General features: G+C 50.0%; 1 protein-coding gene across 1 annotated transcript in view; it reads right to left on the reverse strand.

The window, feature by feature from the left end:
* Nucleotides 1-2,134: 2,134 nt before the first annotated feature.
* Nucleotides 2,135-20,651, reverse strand: part of CAMSAP3 (calmodulin regulated spectrin associated protein family member 3) — a 52,750-nt gene continuing 34,233 nt past the window's right edge. Inside the window, exons 7-19 of the mRNA XM_056855813.1 lie at nt 18,340-18,478; nt 18,059-18,198; nt 17,039-17,132; nt 15,773-15,824; nt 14,155-14,231; nt 13,291-13,363; nt 10,255-11,971; nt 7,856-7,995; nt 6,435-6,661; nt 5,720-5,816; nt 5,416-5,534; nt 4,518-4,636; nt 2,135-2,523 (exon numbers count right to left, since the gene is read on the reverse strand). Of these exons, the coding sequence (XP_056711791.1) occupies nt 2,221-2,523; nt 4,518-4,636; nt 5,416-5,534; nt 5,720-5,816; nt 6,435-6,661; nt 7,856-7,995; nt 10,255-11,971; nt 13,291-13,363; nt 14,155-14,231; nt 15,773-15,824; nt 17,039-17,132; nt 18,059-18,198; nt 18,340-18,478 (3,297 nt within the window). The 3' untranslated portion in view covers nt 2,135-2,220. The remainder of the gene's footprint in view (nt 2,524-4,517; nt 4,637-5,415; nt 5,535-5,719; nt 5,817-6,434; nt 6,662-7,855; nt 7,996-10,254; nt 11,972-13,290; nt 13,364-14,154; nt 14,232-15,772; nt 15,825-17,038; nt 17,133-18,058; nt 18,199-18,339; nt 18,479-20,651) is intronic.

The following is a 20,651-nucleotide window of genomic DNA, read 5'->3' on the forward strand; positions in this document are numbered from 1 at the left end:
TTTCTGGCAGGTGTATGAGCTTTTGTGAGCCACAGCTCACCTCTTCAGAAGTGAGCTGGTGGCTCACAAAAGCTCATACACCTGCCAGAAATTTTGTTAGTCTTCAAAGTGCTACTGGACTCTTCCTCTTTTCTGCATTTAAGGGTAATGAACACCTGAAAGATGCTCAGCTCCCGAGCTTAACTCATCATAGCATGGATCTGCTGCCCCCTGCAACATCCATCCTTCCCCCTCTGGCAATTACTCCAAATCTTGTTTCCCTATCATCATCCAATTGGGTGAGTGAGTGAAGGCCGCTATGACTGCCACATACAGGGTGATGGAAAAGCATCATATCCTTGCTTGACCCAAACAGGTTATTACAGAGTCCCAATTAACCCATTACTACTATGCTACCAGAAGTAGGAATGTCAGGAAGAGGCCATTTTAACAGATGTAACAAAGTCAGGGTTTAAAAAAAATAAATACAGACACACCCTAAGAGAGATAAATGGCAGTTTTCCTGCTGTATTGGAAAAAAAAAAGTGAAATTGCTGCTACTGTATTCTGAATTTCTTCAGCTTTTTCCATCAACTTGAGCTCATTTTCTCCTCCCTGCCCTCCCACAGCTCATCAGTAGACACAATTGACTACAGGTGCAGTGAGTGTTCACAATTAAACCACTTTTGAAGGTACAGATTGGCCTGCTCATCAATGGTACAGTCACAGACTTCTCTCTATAGCCCCAAACCAACCAAAGTAATGACCAGCAGAAAGCTCATTTAAGTTACTTTATTAAGCAGGCAGGGCAAAAGTCCCCAGCTGCTTTTTACACTGACCCCCCCCCCCGAAACCCTGCACTACACTGTACCCCACCCAAAACACCTACCTGACATTCAGTCAGCAACAGGCAACCACAAGAAAGAGACCAGGAATAAAGTTGCAACGAGACAGAACTGGGCTGGGGTCTGTTGAACGGCATCGTCTCTCTCTTTTCCTCCACCTTAAAAGCAGCTATGACTCCAGAAGAGCAGGAGACAGATGTGGGAAGGAGAAAGACACCCAAGCAGCATTTGGGGAGGGAGTGGGTGCTGTAGTGGCACTAGGTGCTCAGCCCCCCCTCCCCCCCATTAACAGGCCCTTCTGAAGGGACTGAAGAGAAGAACTGTATCCTACATTCATTGCCTACTCATGCCCAGGGCTGGGGCTACAGCTCTGAGTGGCAGGTTGGGGGGGAAGAAGAGGGGAGACTACCGGAAGCTCAGTTCAGGATGCAGAGGCCGGCTCCGTGACCAGAGCCACTTGACAGCTTCCTGGCACTTAACAGAAGTGACCGGCTGAAACCTGCTTGGTCTCAACCAGAAACTGGCTCCCTACTCAACATCCCACCTCCCCCACTACAGCTAAAGAATCATTACATGTAAATAGCCCTTTCCCCTTCCACCAACGCATCCTTGTGAACAAGGGGGTCAACAAAAGAAAAGTTGGCAAGAAGAAAACATTTAAACAAAAGACCCTGAAGAGGGAACAAAAAAAACACATTCATTCCACCACTCTGCTCTTTTCCCTCCCCCCGCATCATGCCAGCCTCATATACAAATACACCTTGCCCCGCTGTTCCAAATGCAATTTGATCCTTTTTTATATACAAATAATTGAAAAAAATCATTAAATAGCTCCAATATATATATATATGTATAGTATGTATAATATAAACAGGGGCTGCCTAGGCAATGAAAAACCCAGCACACAACCAACAGGGCCTGAGCACCGCTCCCCAGGCAAGCGGGAGTCAGAAAAAGAGACCCCCCTTCATTGCCCCAGCTGTGGACTGACATTCAGAGATGGTGATTGGAGGCAGATGGAGCATGCAAAGTTCAGACTCCAACCCCCAGGGCCCTAGATGTAGGGCAGTGTCACTATGGCAACTTCGAGCCTCTAGCTTATCGTGGGATTTGGCAGTTTCCAGAGCATCCTCTCATATACCACCCTCCCCCCCCCCCTGGAAAAAAAGCCAGTATCCGTCTCCTCCTCAAGGCAGGCACCAGCACTAACACACACACACACACCCGAGACCTGTGCGGCAGCTGGCTCTGATCCGGCCAGAGTAAGCGCTGGCCCAGGACTAGAGACACAGTCCTGCCTAAGGACCCCACCTACTCAAGCCACCTATTATGGAAAGCCGCCTGTAAAGTCCCAAAGTCCAGGCAGGGAGTTGACATGGAGCTTTTCAAGTCCCGGTTATTTCGGTGTGCCCGGCTTCTTGGGTGTGCCCGGCTTCTTGGTCTGCCAGAGATGGCCCTGGATGGTGAAGGCATCGACGCTCATGGACATGGTCTTGCTAGGAATCTGAGTGAAGCGCTTGCGATCCGAGCTGTACTTGTAGATGCCTTCGATCATGGGCATGGTGATGGTGCGGGGCCCGTAGCCAGCTAGGCGTGTCAGTTCGTCCGTCTCCCCTGAAAGCGTGTAGAGTGCCCGAAACTGGCAACTTGAATCGCGGAAGAGGATGAGGAAGTGGTTGGCTTTGCTCTTCTCAACTTCCTAAAAATGTAGAAAGGATATAGATATATATGACACGATATAACTACGTATAAGAAAGGAGAGATTGGGGATGATAATTAATGAGATTTAAGTGCTTTCATCAGAGATCTAAGTATTGTATCTAAACCAGGGATGGGGAACCTCAGGCCCGGGGGCCGTATGCAGCCCCTGAGGACATTTCTTGTGGCCCTCGGGAGCTCCAGGGCCCTGCTGCGGAGGTGCGGTGCAGGGCGGCCCTCCCCGAGGGCGTTCCTGGGGCCGCAGCTTGCAGGAAAAAGAGCAAGAGTCCAGTAGCACCTTAAAGACTAACAAAGGTGCTACTGGACTCTTGCTCTTTTCTACTACTGCAGACAGACTAACACGGCTACCCACTGTGAATTGTCTCTTTCTTTGTCTCCCTCCATCCTTTTCTTTCTCCCTCTCTTTCCATTTCTTTCTCCCTCTCTCCCTTTTCCTCTTTTGATGTTTTCCTTCCTTCCTCCCTTCCTCCCTTGCTGATTGACCGCGGGCTGGCTGCCCTCTCGCCTGGGAGGGGGGAGGACTGGGGGAGCGGGGGTGCCCTCCAGGCCTTCTCAGCATGGTCTCTCCTTGGGTTGCCAACCTCCAGGTGGTGACCGGAGACCTGGCAACCCTAGCCTCTCCCCCACCACCGGGAGAGCTACACCTGGTATGGCTCCCGAATGATGTTATAAATGTGCAAATGGCCCTTGGCAGGAAAAAGGTTCCCCACCCCTGATCTAAACAATTAGGAATAGCTTAGGAGAAATGACAGAATTTAAGGATTTAGAATAGGTTCCATAACGTGGTATCAGGCTTCAACGTGGGATGAGATAAAAGTAAAGTTCAAGTCTGGGCACAGAGATAATGAACAACATGTTAAAATTCCCCATTTGTCTTCCCTTTCTTTCTTTCTTTCTTTCTGTATCCTCTTTACTATGCAAAAATAAAATATTATTTAAAAAATGCAGAAAGGAAAGGGGATAGGAATTCCTTTTGGGCCATGCCTTACTGAAAATTACTTGTTAAAAACCAGGCATGTCTATGTCCTTGCTGAGGATTGCCCTGCTATCAAAAAGTGAAGCTAGAAAAATAATAACCTCACGCACTGCTTGCCTTTTTCCTTGAAGAAGAAAGGGAGACCAGTTGTGCTCTCAGGGGACAATCACTTGTTCAGATCAGAAGGGGCTCTTGCCACCATCTGGCATCTGCAAGCTCCCGTCTCTCACCCAGTGGCCTGCCTGAATTCTGTATGCCTCACCACCAGTCAAAAAAGGCCCAAACCTTTTGCACTTATTGCTGTGATATATCCCAGTGGCCCAGTGTGATGTGATCCTTTGAAGCATCCATATCGTAAGCAAAAAGGAAATCAGCGTAGGCACACAGCTTATGTCCACAACCCCAAATCCAGCCACAGCTAAAGGAGGTGCAGACAGTTTTTTGCACTTCCAAATTTACATGGGCAAGAGAAAAGGGAGATCCACGTGAATCCCCAGTGCAGAATTCAACTAGTTTAAGCGCAGAAGCAATTCAATGACACAGGGCTACAGAACTATCATGTTTTTCAATGTTTCATTGCAAAAATTAATTGAACTTTGATAATCAAGGGCTGATGGGCTGAAATCAAAGTATAGCTAAGCAGAGAAACATGGAATAAGGTGAGAGATGGGAACTATAACAGACAGTTCACCCCAAAAGATCCTTTCTGTTGCTGAGCCATCATGGACAAATGATATTTTTTCAAACTTATTGATGACAAGCATGAGGGCTAGTGCCTTTCCTTTAAAACAACATGCTCTTTGTGGATACTGAGTTCTTCCACTTGCCACATACTGTCCCATGACCGTCTACCCAATTCTGCAGGGCAAGTCCCAGCTCTGCTACACACAGCTATACGCTATGGGGAAAGCCAGCTAACCAGATGAGATGCACGAACTGGCTTTTCCATGGCCCCACAGCAGCCAGGCCAGTCTCCCAGCCCGGTTCCACTATCTTACCTCTAGGATGCGGTTTTTCTGGGGCTCGTTGACTTTGCCAGCAAGGCAACAGTGTGATAGTGCATTGTGGATGATGTACTTGTTGGACTTAGCACTGGGCTCCTTGTACAGCTTGGGCCCTGCAAATGCAGAGAAAAGGAGAGATCAGCAATTAATAGAAGAAGAGTTGGTTTTTATATGCCGACTTTCTCTACCACTTAAGGAAGCATCAAACTAGCTTACAGTCACCTTCCCCTTCCCACAACAGACACCGTGTGAGGTAGGTGGGGCTGAGAGTGACTAGCCCAAGGTCACCCAGCTGGCTTCGTGTGTAGGAGTGGGGACACAAATCCAGTTCACCAGATTAGCCTCCGCCGCTCATGTGGAGAAGGGAATCAAACCTGGTTCTCCAGATCAGAGTCCGCTGCTCCAAACCACCACTCTTAACCACTACACCATGGGGTTGCCAGGTCCCTCTTCACCACTGGTGGGAGGTTTTGGGGCGGAGCCTGAGGAGGGCAGGGTTTGGGGAGGGGAGGGATTTCAATGCCATAGAGTTCAATTGCCAAAGCGGCCATTTTCTCCAGGTGAACTGATCTCTATTGGCTGGAGATCAGTTATAACAGCAGGAGATCTCCAGCTAGTACCTGGAGGTTGGCAACCATAGCTATCAAAAGGATGTCCTCTCTTGAAGGGGAACAACTCCCTGCAGTAACAGGTTGAGGGGCTTGGCAATCCCTCACCTAGCAAAGAAAGGGGTTTGGAAATTCCTGAATGCATGCACTACCAGGTCAAGATAACCAGCTTTACCTGTGCACTTGGGAAAGTAGGGAGAATTCAGCGGAGCCCCCCCATCTGAAGAGACTGGGAAAGAAAGCTGGAGTACGTGAAAGCAACAAATGAGGCAGCAGGGGTTTACCAGTGTACTCTGGGATGGAAGCAGGCGAGGAAGCAGTCGACGCGTTCTCCCAGTCGCGCTCCCGGTTCTGGTTCGGCAGGAACCGGCTGGGGGACATTGCCCCAGAAGGAGATGCAGCTCTGGAAAAATCAAAAGAGAGGATACCTTAGGCCTTGCAGAAGTCTCCCCAGTTTTTGGCTATACTCCAGCCAGAATCTCCCACTGAGCCACTCATATCACAGGGACAGAGTCCCTGCTTAGTCACAGCCTATTGCACTGGGACAGAAACGTCAGGAAAGGCTATGGAGAAACGATCCACACTCACCGAGAGGATCTCTTGATGGAGAGTGTATTGGCAGGGTCATTGGCCACCGTTGAGAGAGAGAGCGTTGACTGGGAGTACACCTTGCTCAGCTTGGAGCCTAAGAAGAACATAGAATGTTAAAACCAGAACCTTTTTTTAAAAAATCATTTTTATTTTTTTATATATATTAGGATACAAAAAGAAGAAAAACGGGGAGGGGAAAAAAAGAAAATTTAACAGATATATCAACATGTCTGTGTCCAAGCGACAATACAATAATACATTTTTTGCCCCCATCACTAATGTTAAACTTATCTAAAAGATCATTAGATGATATTTAATCTTCAAGCCATTAGATGCTAATTAAAGTAACTGTTACTGCATTTATCTCTTGTACTTGCTATTATAACAATCACATAGTGAAAAAATCAAGTACTAACTTTGATAATATAGTTTGTAAAGCCATATTGTAGGCTAATTAAACTAAAGCTACTGACTTCGCATGTGGAGTACTGTTAAACTTATTACTAGTTGAGAAGGAATAAGCAGAGCCTTTCTTGCGTCAACGCACCACTAGAGTCGGAAGCCAAACCTTCTCTACAGCAATCCCTGCACCGCCACACAGCACCCTGCCCTCTCGTCCACGTGGGACAGAGCACCCTTCCTTACACACTCCTCCCTGCCCGAAGCGTGCATCCAACTTGCTCTCCGAGCCACTCGGCAGCACAGTTGTTACCTAGGAGCCCTTTGACGGGGCTGCGGGCGAGGGCAGAGTCGTCACAGAAGACCGTCTTGGGCCGCCCCTTCTTCAGGGCACGCACGGTGGTGGGCTTCTGCCGCAGCACCTTGTCCAGGTCCTCCATCAGCTTGAGCTGATGGCGCCTCAGGTACTCCTGGCGGGTGAAGTCCCCACGCCTTGGCCCCACTTCCTCCTCCTGCCGGGGCCGCTCCTCTGCCTGCAGCCTAGGGAAATACAGGTCCAGAAGAAAGGGGGGGGAAACGTTCTTGGGATTAGAAGGGACCATAAATTTACTCCACTCAAGCCCAATTTTGTTTTAATTAACTAAATATCCCATTGCACATTCTGTACAATTACTGTGCAATTGCACTTTCTGTGGAATTACTATGTAGCAATTGCACATTCTGTGCAATTACTATGTGATTTCTATAAAGTGCAATTGGCTTACAGCAGTGGTTTTCAAACTGCTTGTGCGGGACATATTTGCTTATCCATTCCAGGCAGTGGAGCTTTCACAGAAGAGATTCTTTGCAGGATGATCCAAATTTTTTTAATTACTCTTAGATTTAAAAACAATACCCAATACCCCAGTTCTCCATTTGTGGCTAATTGTACCTAGTCTGCAGGAACAATTTAGCCTTGGTCAGGCCATCAAAGGAGTAAGCAGAGTTCCCTGATTCACCTCCTTTGGCTGATTAGCAATCTTTCGCAATGTGTTAATATCAAGGCCCCTTAAGGCAAATAATGAGTACCCAGCTTGTTGGGGGTAAAGGGAAGACGACTGGGGAAGGCACTGGCAAACCACCCCGTAAATATAGTCTGCCTAGTAAACGTCGGGCTGTGACATCACCCCATGGGTCAGGAATGACCTGGTGCTTGCACAGGGGACTACCTTTACCCTAAGGCAAATAATGCATCTTCCCTACCCTGAAGGTTCTCAGACAATGGAACCAACCCACCTCCTGGCCAACCATGGCTCACTGTTTTCAAGAGAGTTGACTGACTTGGCTCTAAAGAATGCCCCAAGTTCCACTTTGAAAGAAGGTGGCGTTCTCAAAACGAATAGCACAGATTCGTGTAATTTACCGCCATTCTGTTTTTTTAGTTTCTGAGTCATTTTATACATTTGCCATGGAAGCTCCACATTCCCACGATGCAATCCCACACAGTTACAATAAGAATGCAAAGGTTGGAGACAGGTGGGTATGGCCAACTGGCCACCCATCCATCACCAGCCAGCAGGGAAGGTGGCGACTGGGTGGGAAAGGCTTGTGGGTCCGCGTGGCTCCAACGTTCCTGTGCATACTGCAACAACGCAAGATTGTACCACAGCAAAGCAGCTTCCGCACAGCAGGCTCAGCCCACACCAGGGGCCCAAACCAGGGAGGCTACTGTGGCCCACTCTTACGCCCCCTCACCTGGCCGCCTCCTCTTTCTTCTGCTCCTTCTCAGCCTCTTGCCACTGCTTCCTGCGCCGTGCCTCCTCACTGCGCCTCTGCTGCCTCTCTAGGACCTTGGCACGCTTCTGTGCCATCTCTTCCTCAGCTTTCTCTTCATCCTGCACAAACACAGCATGACAGCATAGAAGGGGCTTTCCAGGAGATGCGATGATGCTCCTGGTGTCCAAGATGTAATGTGGCCAGACAGAAGCACACACACAACCAAGGCTTTCCCTTTCCTATCCTCCCTTGGCCATCTCCTCTGAAAATGCCTCACATTAAGAGCCTTGAATTGAAGAAGTAAAGCTGTTTTTTATATCCCCATTTTCTCTACCTTTAAGGAGTCTCAAACCGGCTTACAATTGCCTTCCCTTCCTTTGGGGAGCCAGCGTGGTTTAGTGGTGAAGAGCAGTGGTTTGGAGCAGCAGACTCTGATCTGGAGAACCAGGATTGATTCCCCACTCCTCCACATGAAGCCAGCTGGGTGGCCTTGGGCTAGTCACAGTTCTATTAAAAGCTCTCTCAGCCCCACCTACCTCACAGGGTGTCCGTTGTGGGAGGGGAAGGGAAGGAGATTGTAAGCCAGTTTGATTCTTCCTTAAGTGGTAGAGAAAGTCGGCATATAAAAACCAACTCTTTTTCTCTCCGAACAACAAACATCTTGTGAGGTAGGTAGAGCTGAGAGAGTTCGGAGAGATCCGTGTCTAGCCCAAGATCACCCAGCAGGCTTCATGTGGAGGAGCGGGGAATCAAACCCAGTTCTCCAGATTAGAGTCTGCCACTCTTCACCACTACACCACACTGGCATAGGGAAAAGTCCCTTCCTACTCCCTGCTTCACCTCAGCTCTACCTGTTCACAGCATGTTTGTTTCCTGCATAATCCTGCCAGCTATTACTTTTAACCCAATGGGGTTGACGTCATCTGCAGATAGGATCAGGATCCCAATTATAAGAGATAAATTCCCCATGTCTGTTATTGATGTATTGGGGACAAAGGATTACATCTCAAAATTAGGTCAAGGAGAAAGCTCAGGAATCACTGCCTAGGATTCCTGCCCCAACTCCTAAGCTGCCCTGGCAGAGGTCAGCATGCACATTCCTAGGGTCTCTGATCAGAGTCTGAGCAGCTGATGCTCCAGTGCTCGTGTATGCACAGGATGCTGCAGAGACTTACATCTCCACTAGAGAGCAGCACGCTCTGACACAGTTCAATCCCACCTGCAGCAAAGTACCTACACATCTGTGAAATATGACTCTTCCTGACCTGTCACAGAGCAAGATTTCAGTTTTAAGAGGCAGGTGTGCAATGATATTGTATGGCCAATGGGCTCAATGGGGAGAAGAGAAAGATGGACGCCTCATGGACCTGGTTTAAAGTCAAAGGCTTCAACTGCCATAAAAATACCACATGGGTCTACTGGATTGTGTTACGGATTCCGTGGACTGCCAAAAAAACAAATCAATGGGTTATAGATCAAATCAAGCCTGAACTGACCCTAGAAGCTAAAATGACTAAACTGCGGCTATCGTATTTTGGTCACGTCATGAGACGACAAGAGTCACTGGAAAAGACAGTCATGCGAGGAAAAGTTGAGGGCAGCAGGAAAAGAGGAAGACCCAACAAGAGATGGATTGACTCAATAAAGGAAGCCACAGCCTTCAATTTGCAAGATCTGAGCAAGGCTGTCGAAGATAGGACATTTTGGAGGACTTTCATTCATAGGTTCGCCATGAGTCGGAAGCGACTTGACAGCACTTAACACACACACACTACTGGATTAGGTGAACGAGGCACATGTGCGCACATACATACAAAGCAGCGTCCTAAAAAAATCCATATAATCTGCAAGGTATGAGCACTCATGGATCCAATATATTGATGGATTCTAAGGGGGCCTCTGTAGTCAGACTACAGAGGTCACACAGTATATCCTCCACCCAGCATCTTCAACCAATCAGCAAGAGCACAAATCAACAGAGAAGTCAGCAATGAGGAGATCCTGTAGCCTGTTCCACTTTACAACTGGCTGATTCAAGGGAAGAAACATATCCAGACTAGAGTTGCCAGCTCCGGGTTGGAAAATGCCTGGACATTTTTGGGGAGAAGCCTGAGGAGGCCGAGGTTTGGGGAGGGGAGGTACTTCAATGCCATAGAGCCCAATTGCCAAAGCAGCCATTTTCTCCAGGTGAACTGATCTCTATCGGCTGGAGATCAGTTGTAATAGCAGATCTCCAGCTAGTACCTGGAGGCTGGCAACCCTAATCCAGACCCTTCTTCAAGAATCCTCCCCCTTTCTCCAAAAACCCTTTTCTATCTTCTACGGAGAAGTGAGAGATTCTAGTAGGTCAGTAGTAACCCAGGGGGTTAAGCTCTCACCTTGAAAAAGAAGCCCAGGCCAGCACGGGGCTCCGTATCCAGGGCCTCAGTGATGGATTCCTCCAGCGAATCATCACCATCCACATCTTCCTCCTCCCCCTTCAGGCTAGACAGAGGGATTTCAATCAGGCTGCTGCGCCGGTCACTGGGCGAGGAAACGTCACTGGTGCCATCCCCTGAGACACGGCCATTGCCCCCTTGTGGAGGGACAGATGCCACAGGCCTCAAATTACCCTGGGCTTCCACTTCTGGCACTGGTGGCTCCTGGTCCTCAGCAAAATGGAGGGAGGAACGGGTCTGCACAGGCACCTGGCTTGGTGAGAATTTGCGGAGGTGTGGCAGGGTGTCCACGTTGTGAGGAGGTGTCAGGACGCGTGTGAGGGGCGGCAGCTTCAGTTCAACCGGCCGTGTGTGCTTGGGGCTCTTTGGAGGAGCTGGCGCTGGAGACTTCTTGGGGGTGGGCTGAGGTGATCGAGACTTGCGAGAAGGGGATGGCGATGGTGAAGGGGAGGACAGCTCCACTGAAGAGCGGGGAGGAGCCCCCTCTCGGCTGGTCCTCGGGGCAGGGATCACCCAGGCTTGTGCACTGGGCTTCTTCTCCTGCATGAGGCGCTGTTGCTGTTCGCTGAGGCGCTGCATGTCCAACTGCAGTGAGCTCAGGGCAGTGTTCAGCTTGGCCACTGCCCGGTTGTAGTCACCCAGGTTTTCGTCGAGTGCTCCCTTGGTGATATCTGGGGAGAAGGTCACCTGCTTGTTATCCAGACGAGAACGGGGACTCCCGGCCTCTTCCTCAGCCTCCAGCTGGGCGAGCCGTTCCTCCAGACCAAGCCGACCATCCTCTGACTGGGATTCAGGCCCTTTCTGTAGCTGCAGGAAGGCACTCTTGCCCAAGCGCTGGCGGTGCCGGGCAAAGATGGCCTCTATGCGTTTCTTCTGGGCCTCAATGGCACGCCGCTTCTCCTCCAGCCTGGCACCCAACTGGCTCATCTCCGAACTGAGGGCAGGACTCTGGGCAGGGCTTTCGTCTGCAGGCACGGGCCCGGCCTCGGAGCCCTCGGAGCTGATGCCACTGGACTTGCTGTCAGTGGCCGCCAACTTCTTCTTGCGCTCTGCAAAACTGGTCATGCGCACACCAGAGGCGGACGAAGCTGTACTGTCGGGCTGCGAGCTCAACGAGCTCACACACGAGGTGGAATCATCTGGGCCACCCGCTGGCCGGGATGGCTCCTCAGCGTCAGAGTCCAAGCTGCCATCCTGGGCTGGCTCCGCGCCGTTTGGAGGCCCATTGTGGCAGCGGTAAACTGCGGACATGGGTACCTTTTCTGGGACAGAGGCTTTGGGTGGCTCTGGAGAGTGCAGGTAAAAGCCATCCGGTGCTCCCTCAGGGAGGAGCCGCTCGCTGCTGTGAATGATCTGCAGCGCCTCCTCGATGGTGGGCAGGTCAGGGTAGCCGTCACTCAGCCCGTTCTCCACGGCCAGGCCTTCTTGGCCCTTGTGCCCTGCTCCATGAAGTGACGGGGTCACTAGCCCATTGGGGACCTCGGCCACATCACTGGGCCGTGGTCGGGGGGAGCGGGGCAAGGAGGAATAGAGGGCAGGTGCCAGGCTGTCGGAACTAACAGAGCGGAGGATGCCCACTGGGTTGCCCATCACAATGTCCACATCGCTGTCTAGGCCAAAGGGAATGCTGAAGGAGACTGCTTGGGACAACGGGTGGCTACAAAAGGGGAAAGGGAGAACATATTAGAACATAAGAAAGGCCCTGCTGGATCAGACCAAGGCCCATCAAGTCCAGCAGTCTGTTCACACAGTGGCCAACCAGGAAGTGCCTCTAGGAAGCCCACAAACAGTCATCTTGACTGCAGCAGCATCCTGCCTGTTTTCCAAAGCGCCTAATATAATGGGCATGGTCCTCTGATCCTGGAGAGAATAGGTAAGCATCATAACTAGTATCCATTTTTACTAGTAGCCATGAATTACGAAGGGCAAGAAAAACTCCTGAACAAATGGAATAGCCTAGACCCACCTCCCTCACAAAGCCAACCTGTGGCCTCTCATTACCTTCTCTAGGGAGTAAGGGCCCGGGGAGGAAGGAACCCGGAAAAATTAGGGAAAACACTTTTCCCAAGGTCTTTTTTCAGTTTTTCTAACAGAAAAACACAGCTTTTCAGACAGTTTTTCAGACAGAAAAACACTGAAAAGAAACTTCTATGAAACAGTTTCTACTTTAGAATGAGTAAAATGCTTCCCAGGACAAGATTTTTCACATTCAAAATGTATAGCATGAAAACGCCTGAAGACTTCCTCAGTTTTTCTAATGGAAACATTGGGAAATTTGGGGGAAATGTTTTAAAAAGTTATAGTGGAGACAAACAATATTTTCAAGATTTTTTTGTTTTAATGTAATGAATTTTGGCAACAATTAATGTGTAATAATGTGTTTAACCTATTATTAATACATAATTTAGTGATTTCAATATTCTAAAGTTTAGCTTAATATTCAAATGTACTGGCAGTTCTATCTATTTTGACTATGAATTTCTGTCCCAATATTCTTTTGTTTACTACAAAATTTGTTTTCTGCCTTCAAGTTTTATTTTTCCTACCTCTCAGATTGCAAAAATTAAAGAAACATGTGGTACAATAGCGTAGGTACAGAAGTTTGTAACTCTCCCAAGTATTGGGTAAACTTGCAATTTTTCTTATACAAAATGAAGATATGCCAAATAGTATAGTTTTATATGCAGACTTGATTATACAGAATGCATTTTGTGTTGTTAGTAAATGAAGATTCAGTTTGATAGGAAAGTAACTACTGCATATATATTTTAATTTTCTTCAACATTTCCATTATTTTCTAAAAAAAGGGAACCCCCTATGTACCCCTCCTGTGGGTTTAAAATTTCAGGAAATTTTACATCTCTTCTCCTCCCTCAGAACTCTACTGCCGAATCTATTGCTAAAGAGGAAAATGGGATAACTCTCCTCCTACACAGGCAAGGGCCTGTGATCCCAGTGTGATCCCATCACTCTCACCTGAGCTGCTTCTTGCTCCATGATTTACTAAAGCCTTCTACATGGGACATGGATGTGGAGTGGTGCAGGGAACCTAAGGAGACAAACAGCAAAGTTACCGCCAGGGAACCACAAGTGTTACCTGTAGGAATGGCAACAGCATTCCAGGCCCTCATCAGGGGGATGGCAGAAGTCTGAGGAAATCACTGCCTGGGAGCAGGGGAGAGAGTAACCCCCCGCATGTCAAATCAGAGTAAGGAGAATGCCTGTGAAAAATGGACTTTAAAGGACTACTTAGTAAGACTCCCTCCTTAGCAAAGGTGGCATTTGAAAGCAAAACACTCAGTATTTCTGCATGTGAGTACACAAAATTTGTCAGAGCAAACCTGGATCCCTTTTAATTGCTCAGACTGTAACCTCAATCCATCTTTTAAGGCTGGATTGTGATTAAGGTTCATTTTCTCGTGCTGAATCTTTTCAATGAAGACTGGTTTAATTATGTTACACCCTTTAAAAGTTCAACTGAAACCACCCTGGCTCATGCAACTCAGCAAAGGAAAGCAAGCAAGGAATACAGAAGGAGCAAGCAAGCCTAAGACCCTTCTAATACAGACTTACTGTAGCAATCTATAAACCCTGAAAATTGAGCGGCACTTCCTCAGGGGACACATGAAGAGCTATCTAGCATCAAGAGCTTTCAAGACCACAACAGTAAGCCCTTAAGCTGGTCTGGTCACCGAAGATATTTGTAGTCATCATAAGAATGGCCGCAAAGGATTCCCAAGAGGCTTATGGTCAGTTTAACCTCGTAACCCAATCAAATTAAGGGGCTTCTCATTTCCCCAGCATGGGGTGGGCAGTGGGGGAGAAAGAGGAGTGTCTCACCTAAGGAGCCGCAGAGCGGGGACTGTGCCTGACCTCCAGGCAGCAGCGGATGGCGGAAACTGAAGACTGGGGAGCTGCTGGTAGAACAGAAGAGACAAGTAGGAATCAGATCAGAACAGTGACATTGCTCCAAAGTGGCACCCAGACACAAGGGAAGGTGGCCAAGGAGAGCTGGGTCAGCCCTGGAGGCAGGCCCTAAAGGGCTCCCAAATTTCTGCTTGGGAAAGCAGGTTTGGCAGAAACTCTGGCAGAAACTCTGGATTTACACAGCCCTGGAATCGCTGCGTTACGTTATATGTGCAACTTGCCTGTTGTGCAAAAACGCCCGTCTGTCCGTTCACGTTTAGATTTCTGCAAATGGAGTGCGCGCGCATTCGTAGACTTGTAGGAACAGGCTCTTGTAATTTGCCGCCTAGAGGCATTCCCATAACTTAGGAACGGGAGGAGATCTCTGCCTACCTGAAGATCAGAGGCTTTCCCAATCCCCCAAGAAGCACTACGATTTCTACTGGCCTGGAGCAATCTGAAGAGAGCTTCTCTTTCCTCTCCCAGGCACAAGTCACACCAGGTAAGTCCAATAGGCTCCCCTTTGACCAGCCGCCACAGATGATCAGGAACAGGGAGCCCTCTCTTACTACACGAGGCCGGCCAGGCCTGAACTTTCTCCCTGGAATGAAGGGGGGCCCCTCCCCGGCAGCCTGAAACCTGAACGGGCAACGAGCCACCATAAGGCACAAGGCGTTTCCCCTCACCCTGATTGCTTGAATAATTCCTCCTAGATCAGGTTTCTCCAAGCAGCATCTAATAACGTCAAGAGGCCTTTGGGCAAGCAACAGCAGCAGAGTCAATCCTTGGAAACTGGGACTGCCACATCTGAGGAGGCAGCAAGCAAATGCAGAGATTCCCAGGCTCTCGGAGAGCAGAAACTTCCATGTCAACGACGGCACAGGGCTATCACGCTCAGTCTCCTGCAACCCCAGGACTGCTAATACTTAAAGCCACATCCCACTCAGTCTGTCCCTTCTTAAGGTGAGCTGAGATTCTTGGGGCACTACTGAGAAGGGGACAGTTACGACACCTGCAGTTGTTCTTCAAAGCCCGCAAGGCTGTTCCATTTTCTCTCCGCCTTCTTCTTTTGTCAATATTGAGGCTCCTGGACAAATGGGACCGTCAGACTGCTGTCTGGTGGAGACCCTCATCCAAGCATTCCCTACAGCATGGATTCCCAAGTGGCAGTCATATTTTTAAAGCCTGAGGGGTGGTTTACCAGGCTGCCAGCTGCTGATGTTGGTGATGGTACACGCCAGGCTAAGGAAGTTTCACTTTCATGGACAGGAAGTGGGGTTTACAAGGACGGTTTTGCCAGGGGGTTCCCTTAACAGGAAGTTACGGTAACATTCCTGCAGAAAAGGACGCCACTAGGGAGCCATTATCTCTTTTCTGTAGCTCTATGAGCCCTAGTGCAGCACTGGGATGAGCCTGCTATTAAAAAAAACAAAAACCTCCACCTCACTGTCTAAAACACAGAGCCCAAATCTCGGTCCCAGCACTGGCAACAGAGGGAGAGCCCAAAGGGGGCTCTAAGCGGCAGCGGGAGTACAAAGAGAAGCTGGCTTACCTGTTGTTGTTCCCACTGTTGGGCGTCAAAGAGTCATTCACTCCAGGGGAATCTGGAAGAGATGCAGCTACTTTAACGAGCAAGCAGGGAGGGGAAGGAGCAGGGCTAGAGATTAAGTCAACAGAAGGTCAGGAGAGGGTGGGAATGCCAACCACGTGTACCGAGGTACAAGACAGAAACCTGCTCAGATCTCAGCTTACACAGGAGGCCATTGTTCCAACACTGGGGCATGCCAACTCCCAGCTGCCTCTGCTGCAGCTCCACTTACTCGGTGGGGCACCAATTTTGGGGGAGGCAGAAGCACTCTGGCTTGCGACGGACTGCAAAGTACAAAACCCAAACAGGCCAGGCGGAATGGGCGTGTGCTGTACACAGGGCAACTGTATAGTAGCGACTGCTTGTGCCTTACCGTCTGGACGTGGAATTTTACACCATTTGGTGTACAAAGTATATTGGGAAGATAATTTATTCATGAAACAAAACCACAGGACGGACTCGGACAGGCAATGTAATTTGCAGACAAAGCATGCGACGTAAGGAAAAAGGCAATACGAGAACAATGTACATCCTATGCACAAGATGACTTCACAGTAATAAGGGGAAAGGAACTACAAGTTTGTTTGCTCGTTTAATCAGTTTAATCAGAGACCATTGTTAGGTGCAAAGGGAAAAACACAGGTCACTTGTGTTTGGTTATACCTCTGACATTTTGTGGTCTCTGCCACAAACACACCTGTTAAAGGAAGTGGCTCCTAGCTGCTAATCAAGAAGTCCAGAACCCTTCATGAGCTGGAAGCAATTTTTGGTGAAACCTGGCTTCTCTTCTCAAAGCTTTGAGAACCTCGGCTTTTTGCTTTAAGACAGAAAAGCATGGACCTCAGTGTTGTTGCGAAAAGGTAGGAAATGTGTGCCATAATGACTCCAAGAATCTACAAGGGACCGCAATCAAGGCATTTTTGGACACCTCTCTTTCTCCGTGGCCTTCCTTCCCCCAGGTATCCAAACACTGTAAAAATCCAATTCTCACACTCAGAAGTAATCTAAGTAAGCATCTTTGCTATATTATCAGACTTTTTGGGGGGTAATGGCAATTTCTGGCGGACAATATGCCTAACCCTCCCGCGTAAGGGCTACGCAAACATGGTACACCCTCCAAAGTGCAAGGTATTCCTCCTCCAAGCTGGGCATTCAAGTCCTCACTCATGGCTCCCCAAGCCACTAGGTCGCAAGGGCACCAAACACACACAGCGCAGGCCGCCTTCTTACCTTGGAGACCGGACAGCTCCTTGGGGCACACAAATTCTGGCTTAAGCACCTCAAAGCACAGGAACAGCTCTGCCAGGAATACCCCAACGTTTACCTGTAGGGGAAGCAGAGCAGTTAATCAGCGGGGCACTCTGCAGAGGGGGCAGCCTCCTTTCCCCTACAACACTCAGACCCAAGACCTGAAGCTTCCACTCACCTGAACAGAGTTGGAGCAGGGGAAGATGCAAAAGGGGTCTTTAGCTCGATCCTCTGAATAACCCGAAGCAGACCTTGCCCAGGCCGCAGCTGGAGCCCGGGAGGAGAACACCTTCCTAACGCCTGACCTTCTTCCCTCGCCCCCCTGCTAGAAGCACTACGCCACCCACCACAGAACAGCCCCTTTGTCCCGGAGAGACTGAGCTCTAATTAGTGCGCCCAGAGGCCCCGGCCAAGGCTCATTAGGGCCAAGGCAGGCTGGGCAGCCCTGCCGGCTGCAAATCCCCCACTAGTTCCACTTGAGCAGCCACGACAAACACAGAGCCAGTTTTTCCTCTCCACCTCAAGGCTGCAGTCCACTCTCTCCCGAGAGCCAGCGTGGTGTAGTGGTTAAGAGCGGTGGTTTGGAAAAGTGGAGTCTGATCTGGAGAATCGGGTTTGATTCCCCACTCCTCCACATGAGCCACGGAGGCTAATCTGGTGAACTGGATTGGTTTCCCCACTCCTACACACGAAGCCAGCTGGGTGACCTTGGGCAAGTTACAGTTGTTAGAGCTCTCTCAGCCCCACCTACCTCACAGGGTGTCTATTGTGGGGAGAGGAAGGGAAGGTGATTGTAAGCCAGACTGATTCTTCCTTCAGCGGTAGAGAAAAGTCGGCATATAAAAACCAGCTCTTCTTCTTCTTTTCCCCGGTGGCCACTTACCTCTGAGGCCACGCAGGCCTCCCCTACCACAGCCAGGCTACCAATATCCCCCCGCCCCCCAGCAGAAGAGCCTCCCAGGCCAAACGTGCTTCTTGATGCTCCCCAGGTCCAGGACTCACCCTCAATGCAGGTGGCATGTACAGCAGGTCCTCCAGTGACAGGTAACAGCAGCTGCCCAGGTAGTCTGAAGAGAAGCCTTGGATCAGCTGCAGGTTGTACAGGCTGTCTGCCACCGACATGGTCTCCTTCAGGCACACGTCTACCAAGCGGGGAAAGTGCACAATGGTAAATTAGTGAGGGGGGGGGGTCCTGCACCTTCAAGAGGGCTGCCTTGCCCTCTACCCGCCAAGCCCCAAACCAGCGTTTGCCCCATTTGAGCCCCTGCCAAGATCAGGCTCACCCTCTAGGCGAAGAAGCTGGGGGCAGTAGTAGTGGATGGTGGCAGCGATGGCACCCCCGTTGGCCAGATCCTTCATGCCCGTGATCGCAGGGAAACAGGGAGTCTGCTTGGGCAGGGCCTTATCCTTCCGGTAGCGGATCTGGTTAGAAAAGCGGGAAGAATTCACCATACAGATAGGAGATTTCCCCCATACGAGGGCCGCCCTAGAAGCCGACACAGTGCCCTTGCTAACCGCGGCTCCCCCCCCCCCCGAAGCTCCTCCGCCCCACGCCATGCTGCTCCCACCTTACCATGCAGAACCCTCACAAACTTTCCTCAGGGTTGGACACCTAATGTGTTAGCGTTAGTTAAGGGACCAGGTGACATCGGACTCACCGGCCCAACCAAAAAGAGCGCACCTGCAAGATGCTACCTCCCGCCCCCCCCCGGATCCCGAGAGCAGAGTGCATGCTGGGAGGGACAAGGGCATAAAGCAGGGGGAAAGGAACAAGCGAGAATTTGTGCAAGGATCCTTCAAAGGCAGCCGAGGAGAAAAGTGGAGGGCGGGAGGTGAAGGGAGCAGCCAGTAGAGAAGAAGAGAGAGGAGACACCCCCTCCCTTCTGCAGAAGCTCATGATGACCCCGGAGAACAAGAGCTGCCCCTCTTCACCAGTTCCCCTAGGGAGGCTCTGACCCCACACCCAAACCAATGAGCTAGATCACCACCAGAGCTGTGGGGGGTGGTGCTAAGTGGGACGCTTTGCACTACGCAGGAGAGTGGATTATCATTTCCCACTTCAAACATGCTTGTCCTCACCCCAGGACACAGCAGACAAGACAACAAAGGCAGCCCCCACACCAGAGACACACACAGAGCAGGGCAGGCCGTGCGCCAACAGGGCAAAGAGAGGGAGGGAGGGAAGAGGGGCACATACAGACACCGACACCCGGCAGGCCAGTAAGAAGAAGAAGAAGAAAGAGGGAGGCAAATAATTAAGTGTGGCAAACCTCCCCCCCCCCATTCCTGCTGCAATGAGCCGGTGGCAGGATCAGAGGGGAAAGGTTACATCTTTGCCCAGCGGGAGAGAGTTGGCCATATATCGCAAGCGCTTCTTGCTCCACTTCCTAGCAGACCAAAGAAGCCAAGAAACTTGCAGAGAAAGCCTTCCCGCCCACCAGGCTTAGTGATATCTTTGGGGGGTGGGAGTGAGGCCCCAAACAAGGAGAAGTGGGGGGGGGTCACCTGACTGCAGGGGCTGAAGCAGATCAGCTCCTAGTCTAGCAGTGTCTTTATACGACGCCCTCATCCAACCAGCGTGGTGTGGTTAAGAGCAGAGGTTTGGAGTGGTGGACTCTGATCTGGAGAACCAGGTTTGATTCCCCACTCCTCCACATGAGTGGTGGAGGCTAATCTGATGAACTTGATGTGTTTCCCCACTCCTCCACATGAAGCCAGCTGGGTGACCTTGGGCTAGTCACAGCTCTCTCAGCCCCACCTACCTCACAGGGTGTCTGTTGGGAGAGGGGGAAGGGAAGGTGATTGTAAGCTGGTTTGATTCTCCTTAAGTTTTAGCAAAAGTCAGCATATAAAAACCAACTCTTCTTCATCCACTCAGTTCCCTCCCCACCCTGTACCTGGTAACTCTGAAGGAAAAAGGAGGACGGACGCCCTAGGCCACAGGGTGTCAAATAAAAAAGGAGAAATGCAATCTTAAAGTCTGTGCGAGGTTTAGAAAAGCACACTACTGATCATTTATGTGTAGACCCCTTCAACCGTGTAAGAGCAAGAGGTAGCTAACTCCTTGGACATACTGTGGGCAAACAGCAGATCTCTCGCAACTGTGACAGAGAACCAGTATGGTGCAGTTATTAGAGTGTTCAACAAGGATCTGGGGGACCAGGGTATGAATCCTTCAGGCTGCCATGTACGTTTGGGGCAGTCACATACTCAGCCTAACCTACTTCACAGGGTTGTTGTGAGGAGCAAATGGAGGAGAGGAGAATCCTGTACGCTGCTTCAGGTCCCCACCGAGGAGAAAGGTGGGGTAAATAATGGAAGTAAACAAATAAATGGCTACTGAAGGCAGCTGCTTATTGTTGAGAACTTGGAGGAAAGACCCTTATAAAGTATCCAGGAGGGTCCCCTCCTGAAGCAAGAAGTAGGGTTGCCAACCTCCAGGTACTAGCTGGCGATCTCCCACTATTACAAGTGATTTCCAGCCAATAGAGATCAGTTCACCTGGAGAAAATGGCCGCTTTGGCAATTGGACTCTATGGCATTGAAGTCCTTCCCAAAGCCCACCCTCCTCAGGCTCCGCCCCAAAAACCTCCCG

The sequence above is a fragment of the Euleptes europaea genome, chromosome 1, assembly GCF_029931775.1.
Source record: "Euleptes europaea isolate rEulEur1 chromosome 1, rEulEur1.hap1, whole genome shotgun sequence".
In the NCBI taxonomy this organism is placed as follows: domain Eukaryota; kingdom Metazoa; phylum Chordata; class Lepidosauria; order Squamata; family Sphaerodactylidae; genus Euleptes; species Euleptes europaea.